Source organism: Somniosus microcephalus, chromosome 13 (genome assembly GCF_052327205.1).
Source record: "Somniosus microcephalus isolate GS21.2 chromosome 13, FLI_Smic_1.0, whole genome shotgun sequence".
Taxonomy (NCBI): domain Eukaryota; kingdom Metazoa; phylum Chordata; class Chondrichthyes; order Squaliformes; family Somniosidae; genus Somniosus; species Somniosus microcephalus.
The window spans coordinates 171480992-171501188 of record NC_140999.1 but is presented as its reverse complement, the minus strand read 5'-3'; the positions used below and the strand labels follow the sequence as shown (position 1 = coordinate 171501188).

At 43.3% G+C, this 20197-nt stretch overlaps 1 protein-coding gene across 1 annotated transcript in view; it reads left to right on the top strand.

Annotated features, from left to right (window-relative positions):
- Positions 1-19623, top strand: part of LOC147108771 (myosin regulatory light polypeptide 9) — a 29160-nt gene extending 9537 nt beyond the window's left edge. The window contains exons 2-4 of the mRNA XM_086005591.1: positions 13547-13747; positions 15040-15201; positions 18993-19623. Of these exons, the coding sequence (XP_085861717.1) occupies positions 13564-13747; positions 15040-15201; positions 18993-19165 (519 nt within the window). The 5' untranslated portion in view covers positions 13547-13563 and the 3' untranslated portion in view covers positions 19166-19623. The remainder of the gene's footprint in view (positions 1-13546; positions 13748-15039; positions 15202-18992) is intronic.
- The last annotated feature ends 574 nt before the right edge of the window (positions 19624-20197 follow it).

Genomic DNA, 20197 nt, shown 5'->3' with positions numbered 1-20197 from the left:
CCTCTGAGTCAGAAGGTTGTGGGTTCAAGTCCCACTCCAGGGACTTTAGCACGTAAAGCTAGTGCAGTGCAGCGCTGAGGGAGTGCTGCACTGTCGGAGGTGCCGTCTTTCGGATGAGCCATTAAACCGAGGCCCCATCTGCTCTCAGGTGAATGTAAAAGATCCCATGGCACTATTTCGAAGAAGAGCAGGGGAGTTATCCCCGGTGTCCTGGCCAATATTTATCCCTCAACCAATATAACAAAAACAGACTATCTGGTTATTAACAAATTGCTGTTTGTGGGACCTTGCTGTGCACAAATTGGCTGCCGCGTTTCCAACATTACAACAGTGGCTCCACTTCAAAAAGTATTTCATTGGCTGTAAAGCGCTTTGAGACGTCCGGTGGTCATGAAAGGCGCTATATAAATGCAAGTCTTTCTTTTTCTTTCATTGGTGGTTGCACAGTTATATAAATGCAAATTATTGTTGTTGTTCATGTATCAGTTCAAATTTCCCAAATTTTGTGGTGACACAAAATTGGCATCAGTAAGATACATATTTATTATTGTTTTTAATGGGCTCTATAATATATATCCCATAATTATCCATTTAGTACTTGATGCTTCTTGCTGTGGTTTAAAATTGTAATAGGAAGTGTGTTGGAACTGGGTGCAAACAGTTCATTAAAGCGTGAGGGGCAGCTGATTGCTTCAGAGACAATACACACTGGAACATTTACAATAAATAGTAAATAAACCAATCATATCTGTGGCAATTATAACAGCTGTTACAAGCTCGTCTATGATAAGATACCATTATTCTAGGCTTTAGGAATGCAGGCTTTTACCTTATTTATTAACTACTCTCCACCATCTGGATCAATACAAGTATGAATGGTCCGTGGTGTATGAATGGATTCTTTTACTAAACTACATGGCTAGAATGTTAGAAAGCCGTGGATAAAAAATAATTGAGCTTTATTCTCATTGCAGCAGAATGTAAAAAAAATGGGAGACTGTTGATTATGTAGTTGCTTTAAATCAGTTCTAGTTCACAATGGTGTAAGCATTCCTGTAAACACAAGGATCAATAAATTCAAACCCCTCCATGGCCTCGCCCCCCTCCCTATCTCTAATCTCCTCCAGCTCTGCAACCCTCCGAGATCTCTACGCTCCTCTAAATCTAGCCTCTTGAGCATCCCCGATTTTAATTGCTCCACCATTGGTGGCTGTACCTTCAGCTGCCAAGGCACTAGGCTCTGGAATGCCCGCCCTGAACCTCTCCGCCTCTCTAGCTCTCTCTCTTCCTTTAAGACACTCCTTAAAACTTATCTCTTTGACCAAGCTTTTGGTCATCTCCCCTAATATTTCCTTATGTGGCTCGGTGTCAAATTTTGTTGTATAATGCTCCTGTGAAGCACCTTGAGACGTTTTACTACATTAAAGGTGCTATATAAATACCAATTGTTGTTGTTGTTGTTGTTTCTGGCTGCAGAAGTTTAAATGATTAATGCCTGGTCTCCTTATGGCTCAGTGAGTTTATCCACTGAGCAACTCAGCTATACAGACCATGGAAGTCTCAAGTTAGTTCAGCTCAGCCTGGATGGCAGGAGGGGTGCTGCTATTGAATTGGGGAGGGGAACAATGTCTTGGGTTCTCATTCCTGATCATTGTTCACTGACTGATGCTGGAAGTGTGTGCGCGCACAGGTCAAGTGAGGACAGAATCAGCTTTGGCAATGATGCCTTCAGTGGTCAGATAAGTTGCTGACACTGTCCGTGTTCACAGATGAAGAATGGCTATTTGGGTGAGGTACATCAGTGTAAAAAGTGCCTGTGGAACTGTACCCAGCAAGGAATCATTGCCCTTACAAGAGTTAGTCAGGGGGAAAAAAATCGGTATGGGATAAAAATGAATAATCCCTTGACTAAAGTGGTTTGAATAACCTGAGGATTTCAATGAAGTCTGAACTTTTGTTTTGATGAGATCATCATGCAGTGCTTTAAGGTTCATGCACAGTTAAAGCTGATACTGGTAAAACTTAATGGAATCGTATATCTTCTGATATTTAATGCAGCATTATCTTGATATAAGTGAGAAAGACTATGATTTAAACAATGCAAGCCCTTTTCAGTGATAAAAGATTTGGGTAGTAGCCTAAAAACCCCAGATATCATATTCATTGAGTGTAAAAATCTTTAAAAATACAGTTGATGTTTGTGGTGGTAATGTAGGTATTTATGAGATGAATATGAGGTCCTCTAAGACGATAGTAATGGCAGGGGGACTGTAATGGCACATGGGTATTTGTTTCCAATAATGTTACACCTTGGAGACTGGATTAAATATGAGGAAACAACAACAACTTGCATTTGTACAGCGCCTTTCATGTAGTGCAAAACGTCCCAAAACGCTGCACAGGAGGGTTAGCAAACAAAATTTGACACCGAGCCACATAAGGAGATATTAGGGCAGATGAGGTAGGTTTTAAGGAGCGTCTTAAAGGAGGAAAGAGGTAGAGAGGCGGAGAGGTTTAGGGAGAGAATTCTAGAGCTTAGGGCCTAGGCAGCTGAAGGCACGGCTGCCAATGGTGGAGCGATTAAAATCGGGGATGCTCAAGAGGCCAGAATTAGAGGAGCACAGCAGTATCGGAGGGTTGTGGGGCTGGAAGAGATTACAGAGATAGGGAGGGGCCCTGGAGTGATTTGAAAACAAGGATGAGAATTTTAAAATTGAGCTGTTGCTTAACCGGGAGCCAAAGTAGGTCAGCAAGCACAGGAGTGATGGGTGAACGGAACTTGGTGCAAGTTAGGACACGGGCTGCAGAAACGGCTTAGCATTGGAAATTCCATCTGTAATCTTTGCTTTGAAAGGCTGATTGAAATCCAAGTTTGTTGGTGCAGCACAATCACAGAGTTGTTTTTAGAAACCAAGCTCTTTGAGATATGCAAGGCAGGCGTAAAAAGACAAGAAGGTCCGTCCAAATGCTGTAACTTGATGGTTCATACATTGGCCTGTATTTTGCGGCCCCTACGGATGCATACGAGGTGCATACGCGCCCATAATGGCCGCGTAAGTTCCGGGTTTTCACACGCGAAGTGCATTCACAAAAACCCAAAACTTGAGATCTGTCAAGACTTTCCCTATTCTGTAGTTCCCTGCAGTCAACTGTGTGTTTTCCATGTCATAATGGTGAGATGGGGCTCTAGGGAGTGAAGAACCCTCTATCATCATCACAAGGCTCTGTTAAAAGATTCTAGAAAGATTTCAGACATTTTGTTCCTTTCAAAATAGTTTGAAGTAGTGCGGAAATTAAGCATCCGTATTGCTAACTATTCTGCTGTGTTCCTTTTACTTCTGTGTAATTGTAAGTCTTGTGTATGAAGTTGATTATTAGTTTTATCCTGAACGATATGACCTGGTAGAGAGGGCAAGAATGAAAAAAAGACTTGCATTTATATAGCGCCTTTCACACTTCAAGACACCCCAAAGCGTTTTATAGCCACTTTTCATGTGTAGTCACTGTTGTAATGTAGGATTGCATGGTGAGCAGCTCATGCAGCCTCCAGTCTAAAATAATTCAGTAAAACAGCAAGTATTAATCCTGTGGCTTGTACTCCCATTCACAGCATGCATATGTGTATAATTTCCTGATCATAGTCAGCAACTTCTACCATCGGAAACAGCATATTGCTGCAAACGTAATAAGGGTTGGGAGGGAACCTAAATTGTACAAATCATATATATGACATTTTTTTTTTTTTTTTAAACTTGCATTTATATAGTGCCTTTCATGACCTCCAGATGTCCGAAAGTGCTTTACAGCACTTTTTACTCACTGTTGTAATGTAGGAAATGTTGCTGCTAAATTGCACATGGCAAGGTCCCACAAACAGCAATTTGATAATGACCAGATAATTTGTTTTTTTACTGATGTTGGTTGAAAGATAAATATTGGCCAGGATACCAGGGAGAACGCCCCTGCTCTTCTTCAAAATAGTGCCATGGGATCTTTGATCTCACATCCACATAAGAGGGCAGATGAGGCTTGGTTTTAACGTCTCATCCAAAAGACGCCACCTCCCTCAGTACTGCACTGAAGTGCCAACCTGGATTGTGTGCTCAAGTCTCTGAAGTGGGACTTGAGCCCAAAACCTTCTGACTCCGAGGCGAGAGTGCTCCCCACTGAGCCACGGCTGACAGCATTTCTTCCAATGTACTCCCTTTATACTTCCAGTACTAATCCTGATTATGTTATCCCTTATTACCAATTCACAGATCAGTGGATACAATCTTTCACTATTTACCCTCGCAAATATTTCCATAATTTCCTATATTTCTACAAAATCCCTCTTTAATCTTCTCTGCTCCACTGAATACAGTTGCAGTTTTTCCAAAGCTTTCATCATAATTATATTCTGTCATCCCTGGCATCATTGTAATTAATTTACAGTGTCAGTCGTGGCTCAGTGGGTAGCACACTCACCTGAGTCGGAAGATTGTGGGTTCAGGTGCTGCTCTGTCGGAGGTGCCGTCTTTCGGATGAGACGTTAAACCAAGGCCCTCTCAGGTGGACATAAAAGATCCCATGGCACTATTTCGAAGAGGAGCAGGGGAGTTATCCCTGGTGTCCTGGCCAATATTTATCCTTCAATCAACATAACAAAAACAGATTATCTGGTCATTATCACATTGCTGTTTGTGGGAGCTTGCTGTGTGCAAATTGGCTGTCGCGTTTCCCACATTACAACAGTGACTACACGCCAAAAGTACATAACTGGCTGTAAAGCACTTTGAGATGTCCGGTGGTCGTGAAAGGCGCTATATAAATGTAAGTCTTTCTTACATTACACCTTTTTTATATTGGAGAGTAGTGCACAGTCTATAATAATGTACACCTGCAAAGGGAATCTATCAGAGCATACATACCCTGAGCACCAGTGGTGATAACTGCAAGCACTGTACAAGCTGCAACCATTTACACAAACATGCATCTGTACTCATTCTGAGTTCTTTTCTCCACTTAGCAATGCCAGAACATAAGGATGCTATAGTGGGACTTTCCACTGGTGAGGCTGTGCCAAAATCATATCCGACAGGCATTTATAGAGAGATGCACACACACCCAGAGGCTGTAGGTAGTGATATTCAGAAGACATCACAAGGTAATGAAGTAATAGTGTTAGAAGCTGAAAAAAAAGCCTTACGTTGAGGGGCAAAGGCTTCACGTGGTGATGAGCTAAGCAGTGCAGCTTTGGAATTCAGACGTCGCCAGGCCCACTATTAACAGGAGGATACTTCATCACAGCAACATACCCGTCAGTCATATGTCTCTGTACAAACATTGCCTGGGTAGTGTGGAGGAGTTTTCCACTCAAATTTGTGCCGTCATCAGCAAGTTAGCTGGATTTCTTGACAGAGCAATTGTCTGCCCTGAACACTTGGTATTCAGTCTCTTGCAATGCTCGTGGCACCTGCAGATTAGATTTCTACAATGTGTACCAACAGTGCAGATGAGGTATTTTTTCATGGACTCTTTGCTTTCTGCTTTCAAGGCACTGAGTGCACTTCAGTGGCCAGCTTTAGTGAGCTTGAAGACAATCAGCTAAGGATTCAGACACGCTATGCAAGCACATTGTGCTATACTCACAGAACGCTGCCCCTTTGCCATGAACACAGGTTACACATATTGTGAGAAAACCTGAATTGTAAGAGGCTTAATGTTAGCCAGTTTCCATAAGCAGATGAAGAGAGTCTTTATTCCTGTGAACTAAAACCTGTGTACTGTAAATGGGATTGGGTGCGGTGAGACTAACAATTAGCCCTTGTCTGTAGTGTGTCAGTCACACTGTAGACCACCTAGCATGCCCGCCATGGTTTCCTGCCTACTCCAAAGGCAATAAAATCCATAGTTAGATCATTACATTCAGCCTAAAACTAACAGTCAGATAATAATATAGAAGCAAAAAGATACAGCAAGGTGCTGATGGTACAGATACTTAGAAAACAACAATTAGTTTTTGGGAGCAGACAGAAAGACTGCATAGACGTTTGCAGTTTTTTTTTAAAACTTTGCTGTGTTCCTGACGATTAAAATAATCCACAAGGGGTTAAAATATTTTCTTTAGGACCTAATACTTATACAGTCTGATAATCTGGAAGTCGTTTTGAAGAAAGTAGACTTCCTGATGCGATGTTTGTATTTGGATGAGGTGATATTCTGCTCACCCAAAGAATCCAGCTGTTGACTCCTCTTTCGTTCCCAGTCCGATTGATTTTTGGTGCTGGATACTCCACATACTGAAGCATTCCAGCAAAACAAACCATGACTGAAGCTGACTGGCTACGTCGCTTATCAGCTCTTTCAACAACCTGAATGGATGCATCCCCAACTCTTACTTAGAGAGAAACACAAAGTGACCAAAATTCAGCTACATGTCCCATTAATTGATATTTCACAAACAGCTAACAAGCAGAAGACACTCAGTGGGCAAAATGTTCCTTCCCACAGCTGCTGAAAAAGGCTTCAGCAATTTCAGCATAACAAATGGACAAACTTTGGGGTTGAAATTCGTCTATGGCCCTATGTGCTGTCGTATGGGCCGCCCGTTATACACCCCACCTGATTCTATTGAAGACAACGGAACTGAATATCGAATGGGGAGTAGAACGGGTATAACAGGTGGCCGATTCGATGCCGCCCGTTTTGTGCTACCGTCCAAGGCGAATTTCTACCCCTTTATGTTTAATACACACCGGTCAATCTGAAATAAAGTGGTCGAGAAATTCGATCGTGCTGCTCCTGCTTTACAGCCATTAAACGGGCTCCTAAGGGCCCAGTATGGCAGGTCGCGTTGTGCGCCCGTCCAGCGCTGGAATTCCACTGCCCATCAAATTGGATCGGATTGCTCAGGAGGGAGTGTGCCGGAAGTATTTGAAAGCCTCACTAGAATATTAAAATAAGGTTCCCACAGTAGTTGTAGAAACCTTTCGGTAAATTGGCCTGTCCCAGTGCCTGACGCGGCACGTGATAAACACGCCCAGCAAATTATGGTGCCAACAGTCAGTAAGGACCCTGCAGGAGTGCCAATTAAAGGGTTTATCCACTCCATATAGGTTAGTTGCTACTTTGTCCTCTTAGGTTGCTGGTTAACTTTCGGGCCATTTTTTGGATAGTTGGTGCGTTCCACGAGTTAATTCTGACATCTGGGAACAACTTTGTGTTGGTGCGGCACTGTTTTTGTCTGCTTTGGAAAGAATTTTATTCCACTCATGGGTGGTCTGGTATGTCTGCCTTCGGGGCAGGAGGACAAGGGGGAAGCATCGAAGGTGACAGGAGAGAGCAAGATTAGCTGGGAGAAGAGTACTTTGCAGGAGGCCATACCCACAGCAGGTCTCCAGGGGGCACTTTTCATACATCAACTTCACTGAGGAGCAATGTATAAGGCACCTTCGCTTCACCAAGGAGGCAGTCTTGGATCTATGTCACCTGCTGCAGTCACAACTGGAGCCCCAAACCAGGGCATGGACAGCATTGCCTGTGGCTGTCACGGTCACAGTGACATATTGCAGTTTGCTGTGCACCGCTGTATCAGGGAGGTGGCCAAGGCTTTCTACTCCAGGAGGACCATATATATCACATTTCCCATGGACAAAGCACAGCAGGGAAGGAGAGCACTAGGCTTTGCCCGCATTGCAGGCTTTCCCAGAGTCCAAGGTGCCATAGACGGCACCCACATTGCCTTGGATGCTCCCCATCACCAGCCTAGCATCTTATTCAATAGAAAGCGATTTCACTCCCTGAATATGCAGCTTGTTTGCAGCGCATCATGCAAATCTATGCCTGGTTTCCTGGCAGCAGTCATGATTCATTCATTCTGCACCAGTCTTCTGTGCCGTTTTTATTCCAACTAAGCTGTCAGGTCACAGGCTGGTTACTTTGCAATAAGGGGTATCCTTTCCATACATAGCTCATCTCTCCTGTCACGAAGCTGGGCACAGATGCACAGCTGACATACGAGAGCCATGCCGTCACTAGAAATCTCATTGCCACTCACCAAGGGCATGACTCGCACCCTGCCCATGACGTCCAGCACCTCCTCCTCCACTGGGGAAAGGATGTACAGGAGAGCTCGACCTCCCACAGTCGCTGCCTCCTGTCTGATGTTGTGCGCAACCTAATGCTGCAAGAAAGAGGGGAGTGTGTTAGTGACAGTCTTGTGAGCTATTTTGAGAATGTGCCTGTCAGGGTGAAATAGTGTAGATGGTTTATGCAAGATGTGGGGAGTTGCAATAGTAATGAGAGTAGGAAGTGCAGAGTGCGTGGGTTGGAGGAGAAGGAGGTGGAGTGAAATGTGGTGCAGTGATTGTAGGAGAGTGAAGGGAAGGAGAGTAGGGGAGTTTTGTAAGTAGTGAGGCTGCAGGTGGTGGAGGTGTGAGAAGAGAGTACTTGAGGTGAAATGTAAAATTCTTACCATGACATCTCTGCTGAGGTCATTGAACTTTTTCTGACATTGAAGCCATGTCCTTGGAGCTACGCTCCTCGCATTGACCTCCTCAGACGCCTCATCCCACTGGTGCCAGAGGTGTTGTCTGGAGGACTTTCCATCCTCCTGTCCACCGCCTAGACCAGGGTCTCCAACGCAGCATTTGAGAACTTGGGTATCCTCTCTGGATCCCTTGCAACCAATTTATACGTTGCAATGTTTCCCTGCTGCTGTGCACCTCCCCTTTAAGAGGTGCCGGCTGCCTTTAAAGAGGTCAGAGAGACCCAATTTCTCGTGCCCCCCAAACAGGCACACAGCCAATAAGCAGCACGGGCAGCGCTGGCTGCACGCCTGACATGAGGTAATGAGCTGCCAGCATAAATGAGCCTGCGTCACGCAAACCACGTCCCCTGCGTGACCTTTTTCTCATTCCTAGTCGATTGTTTCTTGACCCCAATGTCGAGTGTAATTTCTCGGTCTAAATGTAACCTATAGAAAAAGCAAACTTGGGTCAGTAGAATATTTTCACCTTTAACCATATGATTGGGATCTTAGCAGAATTGTGATTTGAATGTCAAAACATAAAGGCAAGAAAGAATACACTATAGTTCACATTTGAATGAGGAAAATAAACATGTATAATTACAAGTGGAAACATGCAACGAAAAGACTTTGGTTTGAATACTTCCCAATTTGCATTATCTACAGCAGGTGATGTCTCTTGTGACTGATATGATGAAATAGATTAAGAACATCACATCTAATCTTTAGTGAAAAATGTTCAAATTTGACTAGGGGAATAATTACAAACTAGTTTGCAGCTTGGATACTTACTGTTGTACAGAATATTGTGATCACAGCAAGCCGCCATTTGAAATAATCACAAACCACTTGAATATATTATTTTGCAGTAGGATTAGTTGCTTATAGAACTATAGTGATTCCTGGTGAGTTGTGCATCCAACGTATCCTCACGGTGACTTTGCATAGAGCGTGCACAAAATAACAAGATCATTTTTTAGAATAATTTTTCTCCCCTCAAGTCACTGACACCTTGTTTGGGGTGTGTTTTCACAAGCACCAAGTGCTCTCTGGTACCTTGCTCAGGTGGTCGTTCTTTACGGGTGAGACTCGACAATGAGAGTCGGCAGGTTATTCAACCACAGGATGCATCACAGTCAGGTCCAATTCTGTCTTCATCGGATTTTCACACATGTACACTTCCAGGAGAACTCAGTGGCTTGCAATCTGGAGCAGGAACCATGCCCAATTTTGATTGGATTTATTTTTCCTCCTCCCTAGCCAAGGGGCATTGAGGCTAATTGAAGCATTCCTCTGCCATCCTCATTAAGATCAGCTACCTCAAGGCAGACCAGGCATCAAATCTGGGTGGTATATCTGAGTACCACATCATGTGGTGCAAGTACCCACCAAGCCATCAAGAGAGTGTCAGGGGCTGTTTATACCAAGTGTAGAGAAATCACCAGTACACCCCAGTAATAAGTTAAGAAATTGTTTTCTATTGCGAAAGACAATACGCAATTTAAGTTGGCAAAGTAAATAAGTCCATGCTAACGTGACTTTTGAAATCCCATTTGTTCAGTATGGGGGCTTCTAAATACGTTAGTAAATTTTAATTTCACTTTTTGCATTTGTAATGGATTGCTTCGATCGTAAACGATGAAGATAAAAAGAAAGGAACAAGAGCTTCTTTCTTTCGTTTTGGCCCAGAAATAGCTGATTAATGTTTGATTCTTCATGACAAGAAATAAGCCACTCTTTCAAAGTCTCTTGTAATGGGAGACAGCTGTAGAATTGCAGTGAAACTAATGCTGTAATAAATAATCCCAGAAATTTCATTTGAAACAAATTACTGTTAATGAAATGTGCAATTGAGTATGATTAAAAATGGACCTCATGCCCAGTCAGGCTCCAGAACTGCCGCCTAACCTGACATTCAAAATGAATGTTCGGCTTTTACATTTTGAACAGCTTAAAGGGAAAATCAAATATATTTTTCCAATTACTTGAATATAGAAATCTGACAGCAACAAAGTAGGCTTGGGAAGCACCTATAACTGACTTGAGATGTATTAAAAGCTATATTTGTCAGTTCTCTGACCGCTCTGGCCTACACAGACCAGGCAGTCCCATGTTCAATCCCTATCCGTGGCACAGTGGTGGTGGGGTGCTATGACTGACCGCACCATCCCTAATCTAGAGTGAAATTAAATGAACAAAGGTTTCCTATCTTGATTGCCTCTTGCTCAAAACGCACATGTGAAGGACAGGATCAAGCTGATCCGGGTGTGGCATCTCTTTGGATAGTTTGCCAACACTCAGTCCCGACTTGTGTGCGAGGGATAGTAAGTGAGCCATGGGACCACATCTCAGTACGAGTCACTACTTTCAGAAGAAAACAAAAGTGGAAAAAAAAAAGGGCGAATTCTTCCTTTTTTGCCTGGGGAGTGGGGCGGGGAGGATTGCAGTAAAATTGCAGATCACCACAAAGTGAAATGGGTTCCCTCCATAACCACTGTTAGAAATCAGTTTGAAGAGAGTGGCAAAGTAACAAATAACACAAAGACAGTGAAGGACATGTTGGCTTAATACGTACAGCCTGAGTCCCGCTCTTTTCCTGTGCTTTCAAACAGCATCTAATTAAAAAGAGAGCCAAAAATGTGAAGTGTGTGGAACTGTTCTATTTCCTGTGGGTTGCTATTTAAAAACTATTTAAATATTTCCTTGACAGACCAACTCCACGAGAAAAAGTGACTGAACTTTATGAAATGGACATAAATATCTGCAAATTTGATAGGAAAATGGACACCAATCCTTCAGTAATAAATGTTGCTTATTTTCCCCTTCCAATGTTTAAATTTCCCTTCCTCTTTGGAAGGTGTTAAACTTCCTTACTGACATACGATTCCATGGGCAGTGATCACCTATCAGTGCCTCGCCTACATCATTGAGGTGTGCACCTTGATGGTGAGTGTCAGCAAGCTATTTGACCATGGCGGGGAGGCTTTAGAGTCAAACCTGTTCCTGTCCTCACCTGATGCAGTACCAGCAGGTACGATCCCAACACTCTGGAAGCACTGGAGAATTTTCCGCTCCCTCACCCAGGGGTGCTGCAGCCAGTTGACAGGCCTCTTCCAATGCACCAGCTGATATCAGCTAACACAGCAAAGCCTGGGGATCAAATCTGGAACCCCACCAGGGTGTATTGCTCACAGACTTTGGGGGAAAAATTCGGTTAGTTTGCACCTCCCGCTAGCACCTTAAGAGGGCGCTACTGGGGCGCAAAGCAACTAGCGCCCGTGCGCGGCGATGTTTGCGCCACTCACGAAATTGACTAGACATTTTGCGGCGGCGTTAAACACTACCACCATGATCTCCTGCGCCCGCAGATCATGACGTCAGTCGAGCGTGCAATGCCCTGGTAGCGCCCCGGACCGGATATTGAGTGATGCCCCCTGTCTTACCGCCTGCCGCTAGCAACGACAGGTTTAGAGGAGCGTTTTGCAGTCGGGAAGGGACTGGGGGAGCGCTATTTAAAGGCTTTTTTTGTCAGCGACATTTTTGCACCACGCATTCAGAGAGAGAGAACGAGACTGCAGGAGGTATTCAAAACTGTGCTGAGGAGTTTTGGGTACTGAGCAGCGCTTTGCAGTTTTTTTTTATTTGATCTTCCTTGCATCGATTTAGAAGAGACTATGGGGGCTGCACTCTGAGTTCTTTCCCTGGGCCTCTCCATTGTTCTTTCCAACAGATTTGATGTACAGGTCTCTCCAGGCCGAGATTCAAGGCTGCAATGAGCAGGGTGTAGGTGGAGAGCAAGATCGACCCTCCCCTTTAAGAACTGGCCGGCGCCAGTGTGTCTGTGTTCCATTGCTGACTGACATCACATGAGCTTCGCCAGCGATCTGAGGTAGCATCTCGCTCCTCGGCGTTAGCGCCTTAAGAGAGGTGTGTAGCGCCTGATTTAGTGCTCCAGTCACCTCCAGGGGCGATAGAAGCCAAGTTTGCAGTCAGAGGCGATAAGTAGCGCCAGACGCTAAACTTTGCGCCCGGCCAATAATTGCGCCCCAAACGGGACGATACCAAATTTCTCCCCCTTTAGCTCAGGGCTATCCAGGAAGCAAAAGTACAAAAATGAATGTATCCCCTGTGAATATTAAAATCTAAAGGAAGCTGATTACCTGTATAGGGGAATAGCCCACCTACGGTATGGAATTTCAGACACTGCTAATTATTATAATATACTCTATACAAATTTTGATAATGTAATATACAAAGACTATAATTGGGCTCATTTCAATGTAATTGTAATTGTCTTGTAAATATGAAGTATAGAATGTTCCAATAATGTCACATAAGTCCTCATAATAGTTAACTTCTACTCATCCATATTGTAATCCTTTTAAACTATGCTAATAAAATTAAGAAAATAAATTAGCCTTTTGATTGGAATAGCATATCTGCACTTCAGCAAAACTGGGACAAAGATGACAACAAAAATATTTTCTTATTACGAGAAATATACTTCATGTATTTTGTGGTTCTGTGTTTATCTCCAATTTTACTTTGTAAAATATTCAGCTTTACAATCAGTGTCCCATTTAGCTGAAAAAAGGGGTGTGATTTTATAAAGTGAACATTCCTCTGGTAACTGAAGAGCTTAACAAGGAATCTAACATGAAACAGCCTCACTATCTTCAGCAAAATCTTCAGTTTCTGTGGGAAATAAAAAAGCTATTTATGGTATTTCACAATGTTCTGATTTTAATGTGATGAGCTTCACCTAACCCATGTTGTGGGTTTTGGAGCATTTCCCCAATTAAGAGATTAGTCCTAGTAATTACCTTCCAGGGAATGCTGCTGAAAAAATATGAGCATGTTTAATTCCTTTATGGGTTCAGTGACTTGATGGCATTCACAAATCTATTCTCTTCTACCAGTCAGATGGCCCCAGACTTGCTCAAACATGAATCTGAAGTGTCTTGCAGCCTGACTGCTATTTGTGGTGCACTTTAAAAAAAAATAAAGCTTTTAACTTGTGTCCTCTTTATTCGCCAGGCCACTAAGACATCAACATGTCCAGCAAAAGAGCAAAGGCAAAGACCGCAAAGAAGCGTCCTCAGCGGGCGACTTCCAATGTGTTCGCAATGTTTGATCAGTCTCAGATCCAGGAGTTCAAAGAAGCTTTCAACATGATAGACCAAAACCGTGACGGTTTCATCGACAAGGAAGATCTGCATGATATGCTGGCTTCTCTTGGTAAAGCCATAAAATATCTGCTAAAATGTACAGCACTTTCATGGGAATTGTGGCCTACATTTTATTAGTCAATTACTTTATATTAGAACTTTAAAATAAAAAGTCCTTTAGGTGCCCCAATTCCTAATTATTTGCATAAAAATAGCTAGTAAATATTGTTTAACATTCTGCTTGTGCTTGTTTGTAGAACACATATTATCAAGAGCTCAATGGTTTTTGTACAGGGCCTTAGTGAGACCACACCTGGAGTACTGTGTACAGTTTTGGTCTCCTTACCTAAGAAAGGCTTTACTTGCCATAGAGGGAGTGCAGCGAAGGTTCACCAGACTGATTCCTGGGATGGCAGGACGGTCGTATGAGGAGAGATTGGGTCGACTAGGCCTGTATTCACTAGAGTTTAGAAGAATGAGAGGGGATCTCATTGAAACGAATAAAATTCTGACAGAGCTAGGCAGACTGGATGCAGGGAGGATGTTTCCCCTGGCTGGGGGGGGCGTCTAGAACGAGGGGTCACAGTCTCAGGATACAGGGTAGGACATTTAGGACTGAGATGAGGAGAAATTTCTTCACTCAGAGGGTGGTGAACATGTGGAATTCTCTACCACAGAATGTGGAGGCCAAGTCACTGAATATATTTAAGAAGGAGATAGATAGATTTCTAGACACAAAAGGCATCAAGGGGTATGGGGAGAGAGCGGGAATATGGTATTCACAACCACCTCAATGATATATAGTAATATACAAACACATGATAAAAATACAGGAAACTTTCTGTTATCTGGCACGGACAGGACCGACGTGGTGCCGGTTCATCAACAATTCCGGATAACCGAACGCTATAGTAAAAGATACGGAGCTCAGAGCTCCATATAAAGCAACAAACCCTGTTGCTTAGCAACAGCTTCAGAACAATCAGCACAAGTTGCAAGCATCTCTGTAGCTTAGCAACAGCTGCAGCTACACCCTTGCACAGCAACAAATGGAGTAAAAAAAGTAATAAAAGTTACCTGAACCTACTCCTGAATTTTGCCGGTTAACTGACATTTCCGGTTATTTAGGGGCCGGTTAATCAAAAGTTTCCTGTATATTGTTTCCTCAAATTTTTTATTTTGAAAAAGATGCCTATATAAAAGGCTGTTTTGCTACATTAAGCTGTGCATTTCCTCCACAAATGCTGTAAAGCCTCTTAAGGGTGACTCAAGTCACTACACAATCAGCTACCTTCTACTGTACGGGACCTTCGATGAAACAATGCAGGCAGCTCACTTTCAACTTTGAACCCCTGTGAACAGGAAAGAACCCGACAGATGAGTACCTAGAAGGGATGATGAATGAAGCTCCTGGCCCCATTAACTTCACCATGTTCCTGACCATGTTTGGTGAGAAACTGAATGGCACAGACCCAGAGGATGTCATTCGAAATGCCTTTGCTTGCTTTGATGAAGAAGGAACAGGTAAACTGCTTTTAATAAGTCAGTAATCTCGAGAATCTATTCTAAAAGCAGGAAAAGAAGCCCAGTGCTGCCAGCAAGCAGTTCTAATAGATTTGGATTAGTAAGCATCACTGGGCCGACAGCAGATTGCACGTAATTTGATTAATGTTCAGGTTGTATTTTAAGTCTGTTCAGCTGTATAACATCTTGCTCATATTACATTATGACCCTAGCTAAATTCTCCACTTCTCAAGCTCAGCTGGTTGCTTAGGCTCGACTTAGCTGCAACTACTATAACAACCAGTTTTATAAGCTGCTTAGTTAGTCACTTCAGTTTGAGAATACTCCAGTTAAATGTATCCCTGAGTTCTGCTACCCCATGTGAATAAGACGTGTGGATATAATTTACCAGATTTGTATGATTGTGATGATGACTAAATGCTGGAAAGTCCCTGCAGGAAATAGGCCTCGATATTAAACCCCCTCGACAAGCAGGAGAGGATCGGGGGCGGGGTTAAAGACTTAAATATGGGGAAAGCGCCCCCAACACACCGCGTACACGGCGGCTATTGGAGCGTCCGAGTAATCCCACCGTGGAAAAGCAGGACACTTCATTAACATATTTGAATCGGGCTCCCACAAAGTGCAATTGATGTCCAATTTAAAATTCACTGCTGCCGCGCAGGTTTCTCAGGGCCCAAGAACCCCGACATTGAAAGGGAGGCAGGAGCTGCCGGCTCCACAAGGTAAGTACCTTTTCCAGCACTCTTTGTGGGCCAGGAGGAGCAGGGAGCCCCATTTGCCCATCCTCCCCCGACCATCCCCCGCTCCCGAATGTCAGGGACCGTCCCCATGGGTGGGTCCATCCACCGGCCAGGCTGTCAATTTGGCCAGCTGCCGGGCGTGAAACAGAACAAGAAATGATAACGAGGTCCTGCCGTTAAGTTCAGCGGGACCTCTGCCTCTCCGGCCTTGCTGGATTCTTCGGCCATTCTCGGCCTCCCCCCCTCCCCGCAAATATCGGGGCTTCTATAGTTCCGGTTAGAGTTGGTTTAAAAGAATATCTTACTAGATAAAAGAGGCTATGATTACTGTGGCCTTGAACTGGCAATCAAGTTACTTATTTGTAAAGCTGTTCAGTGGAGACATGATTCTCTGAGAAGCCACTGAATTGAACTGGTAATGTTACAAGACTTTAACTCCATTTGGTATCCTTTATGATCTAGTTGCATATGTAAACCTCCTGAACTATGCTCCTAGATTCACAAATCACATGCAACAACTGAACTGTTCAGAAAATTTTGAATTATTATTACATTGTTGCATACCCTACTTCTAAGATTTTTTTATCAGAATGAAATATATGAACTAGGGTCCCTGGACTCTATGGGAGTCATAAGAAGGATCTAATAGGTCCCCCTGATCACCAAATTTCTATTTATCTGACTCATCAGATTTCCATATTTCTCTATTTGTTGACTTGGTTCATTATTTACCAATAGCATGTTTTCTGCAATCATAGCATTAATTTTCATTGGGTAGCAATGAAAGTCAGGATAGGCAGTCCTTGGGAATATGTTAATATTTGCATGGGGTTCTTTGGAGTGTGTCGACATATTCAGGGGGTCCTCCATGCAAAAATAATTGAAAATCACTAGCTTGGTAAAAATGCATAAAACAAATCTAATTTGTGAAAGTTTTGCTATCATCCAAACCACTAACTTTTTCAATTAAATAATTGTAATGGTTTGGATGATATTATTAAACTGCAGTGGTGTATCTCCAGCTTATACTTCCATTTGATCCCAAATGCTGTGCTATACAGCCTGTAATGTACCCCTACCTAAGTATTATTGAGTACAAGTAGTACAGCCTCCCATTTACTGCACACCTAAATATGTATGACCCAGTTCTGCTGCTGTTGCTTCATGTTGCCCGTTGTGGTAATGTTCAGTAGGAAGGAGGAGCTCTGTATCAGTACAGCTATGAACCACAGTCACATGGAGGAAGAGGGAGAGGGAGCAGTACATTCAGACAGCTCAGAACTCTGGTCACATCATCAGGTGGGAAGAGGGAGTGGTCTGTTACTACAACTGAGGAGGAAAGGCTGACACTTGATAGGAGAAAGGAGTTTTAATAGAAAAGAGATTTCGTGTGATGTGAAATTAAAAACTTATATGGCACTGTTCACAACCTCAGGACATCCCAAAGCACTTTACAGCCAATGACATACTTTTTTTTAAAGTCTGGTCACTGTTGTAATGCAGGAAAGGAACAATGATTTTTTTTTTACAGCATGTCACTAGTAAGCTCTACACCTTAGGTAGGCTAATTTAGACAAAGTAGTATCCACAATATGAAGTTTCCATCTATTCTTAGGAAAGAAAGGGGTAAAACTTTGGTAGTGCGGAGCTAATTTTAGCGCCGAGAAAGTTAGCGCCCCCATGGCCGATTTTCCCAGGTAGCGCCCCGAGAGGGAGGAGGGGCTTTACTGGAAGCACCCCGCGTCCCTCTTGGGGCGCTGCGAGCCAATATTGTGGCCCGGCACGTCGTGCCGCGGTACTGCAGGCCTTCCTCCCCTTATTAAAGGGGAGGGGCCTGGCGCAGCGCACCCCAGCGCCCAGCTGGGCCACCAGGGATCAGGAGTGCCGGGCTCACGGAGAGCAGCCGGCACCCCGGCGGACATAGCGTCCAGCAGTAAGTCGGAGTTGCCACCCAATATTACAGCCGGGGCACGAGCCGGGCGCTGTGCATGGTGATGACGTCATCGCTAATGGTTAGCGCCACCGCTAACCTCCCTCTGAATTTCACGGGAGGCGTTAGCAGCACCGCGCCCAGCCGCTAGTTGATTTGCGTCCCGTTAGTGCCCTCTTAGACTGCTAACGGGAGGCGCAAATCAACCGAATTTAGCCCCCAAAATCTCTGCCCAGATAAAGAGTTAAATTGATTGCTCGCCCAATAGTTTGGCTGAGTCATATAGAACACGAAGGTCTCCAGTTTGATTTCTAGTCTGTGCTGACTGACCTGATCTCAGCTGGGAAGGCAATAAAGAAGCTACAATTAGCCTCAGCATCCTGGGTTCGGAAAGGGAAAAAAATAGCCTGGCACTGTTACTATCTGGCATCATTTGTTGGAAGTGCACCCATGTGGACTTCAGGTGAGGAGAGGATTGGGCTCAGCTATAAGACCCTTCACAGCTGATTAACCTCGTGACATTCACTACAAAGAATCACACAAGAATAATGATCATCCGAATAAAGTACCCACAGAACTGTACTGCAGCAAGGACTCCTTGAGGGAAGGAGTGGAACCAGGAAATTTGACCAAGAAAAGGGAGGAAAACAACTCGCCATGGTTACATTTTGAAGGATTTTGTAGATCTCTCTCTCTCGTAGTTCCTGGTGAGTAAAACATGTTTGCAATGATCCAGAATCTGCACCTTTTCAAAACCTACCTTCACTTGATTGTGTGGCCTGAAGATTAACAGGTGGCCGTATTGCAGTAATCTGTTTGCTGAATTAAACATAATCTAGTGCTATGCTGCAACACTCTCTCTGAAAAAGAAAGACTTGCATTTCAATAGCGCCTTTCACGACCGCCAGACGTCCCAAAGCACTTTACAGCCAATGAGGTACTTTTTGAAGTGTAGTCACTGTTGTAACGTAGGGACTTGGTGATATTGAATTGAGGCCAGGTTTTTCAAACTGAAACAAGCAATTTATTTATCTGCAATTAAGTAGACTGTGGCATCCAAAAGTTGCCAAAACAAAAAATAAAAACGACAATATATAAACAAGTTGAATTTCCTGTAGGTTTTATCCATGAAGACCAACTGCGTGAGCTGCTGACCACTATGGGAGACAGGTTCACCGATGAGGAAGTCGATGAACTTTTCCGAGAAGCGCCAATTGACAAGAAAAGCAATTTCAACTATGTGGAGTTCACCCGCATTCTGAAACACGGTGCCAAGGATAAGGACGATTAAAAATACATATTGTATCTGCTTCTAATCTCACTACATTTCAAAATCTCCTTACAGCGCACGCCGCTCGCCACTGATACGATCCATTTACTCTATGCAGCAATATTGTTTCCGCATACGTTTTGTACGACATTTTAAATTAGTATAGGCTAGTGTCACATGTTGTATGAATGTTGGAAAATGTGGCGATACAAATATGATTGAAACAATCCAAAGAGATGTGAGCATTCCGGTAACCTTGCATATAAAATGGGTTGAAACTGATGACTCTGTCACGAAGAATAATAATGGAAACTCCTGCAAAGCAATAAAGTAAAAAGAGCTAAAAGCAAATCTTTTAAAGTGAAAAGCAGGAACACGAGAATAACAGTATCTGCAACAGGATTCGGTGCCTAAGTTTTATATGGAACTTTGTACTATTTCTGAGTATTATATGGCTAAATAAAGGCCCCATTACACTTGAGATGGCTCTGTATTCTGTAATTGTGCATTTTACAATGGGTTGATCAGCAATGGACCCATTATCTTTTTGTAATGCTGTTCCCCATATCTAATATTTGCTGAGACCTTGGGTTATTTGGGCCTTCCCATACACTCCTCTGAATAGTTTGTTTCACAGGCAGCATTCCCATGTGGAGCAGAATTATATTAAAAACAGGCAAGGGTTATTAGTTAATTTTTAGTGGCAAGTCTGATTGCTGAAAAATAAGCTTTCTCACAGTTTCACAAAGTGCATATGCTAGTGAGATTTCAGGGACTTTGTAGAAAATAGCAAGTTAGACCCAGTGTTCTATCTTCTTTAGATGGAATAAATGGAATTGGCTGTGTAATTTTTCACTCACACACCTCAGATTAACTCCAATTTGAAACTAAATTCAGCATGATCTACAATGTCTGTCATGGTTTAGGTGTAACCATCCCTTTCCCTCCAATCTCACACTAGCTCGTTACACTACACTGATCATTTTCAATGTCAAGACAAGTAAAAAAAAAAAAGCAAATAGAATGTTGCCAAACATAGCCAGGGCGCCAGAG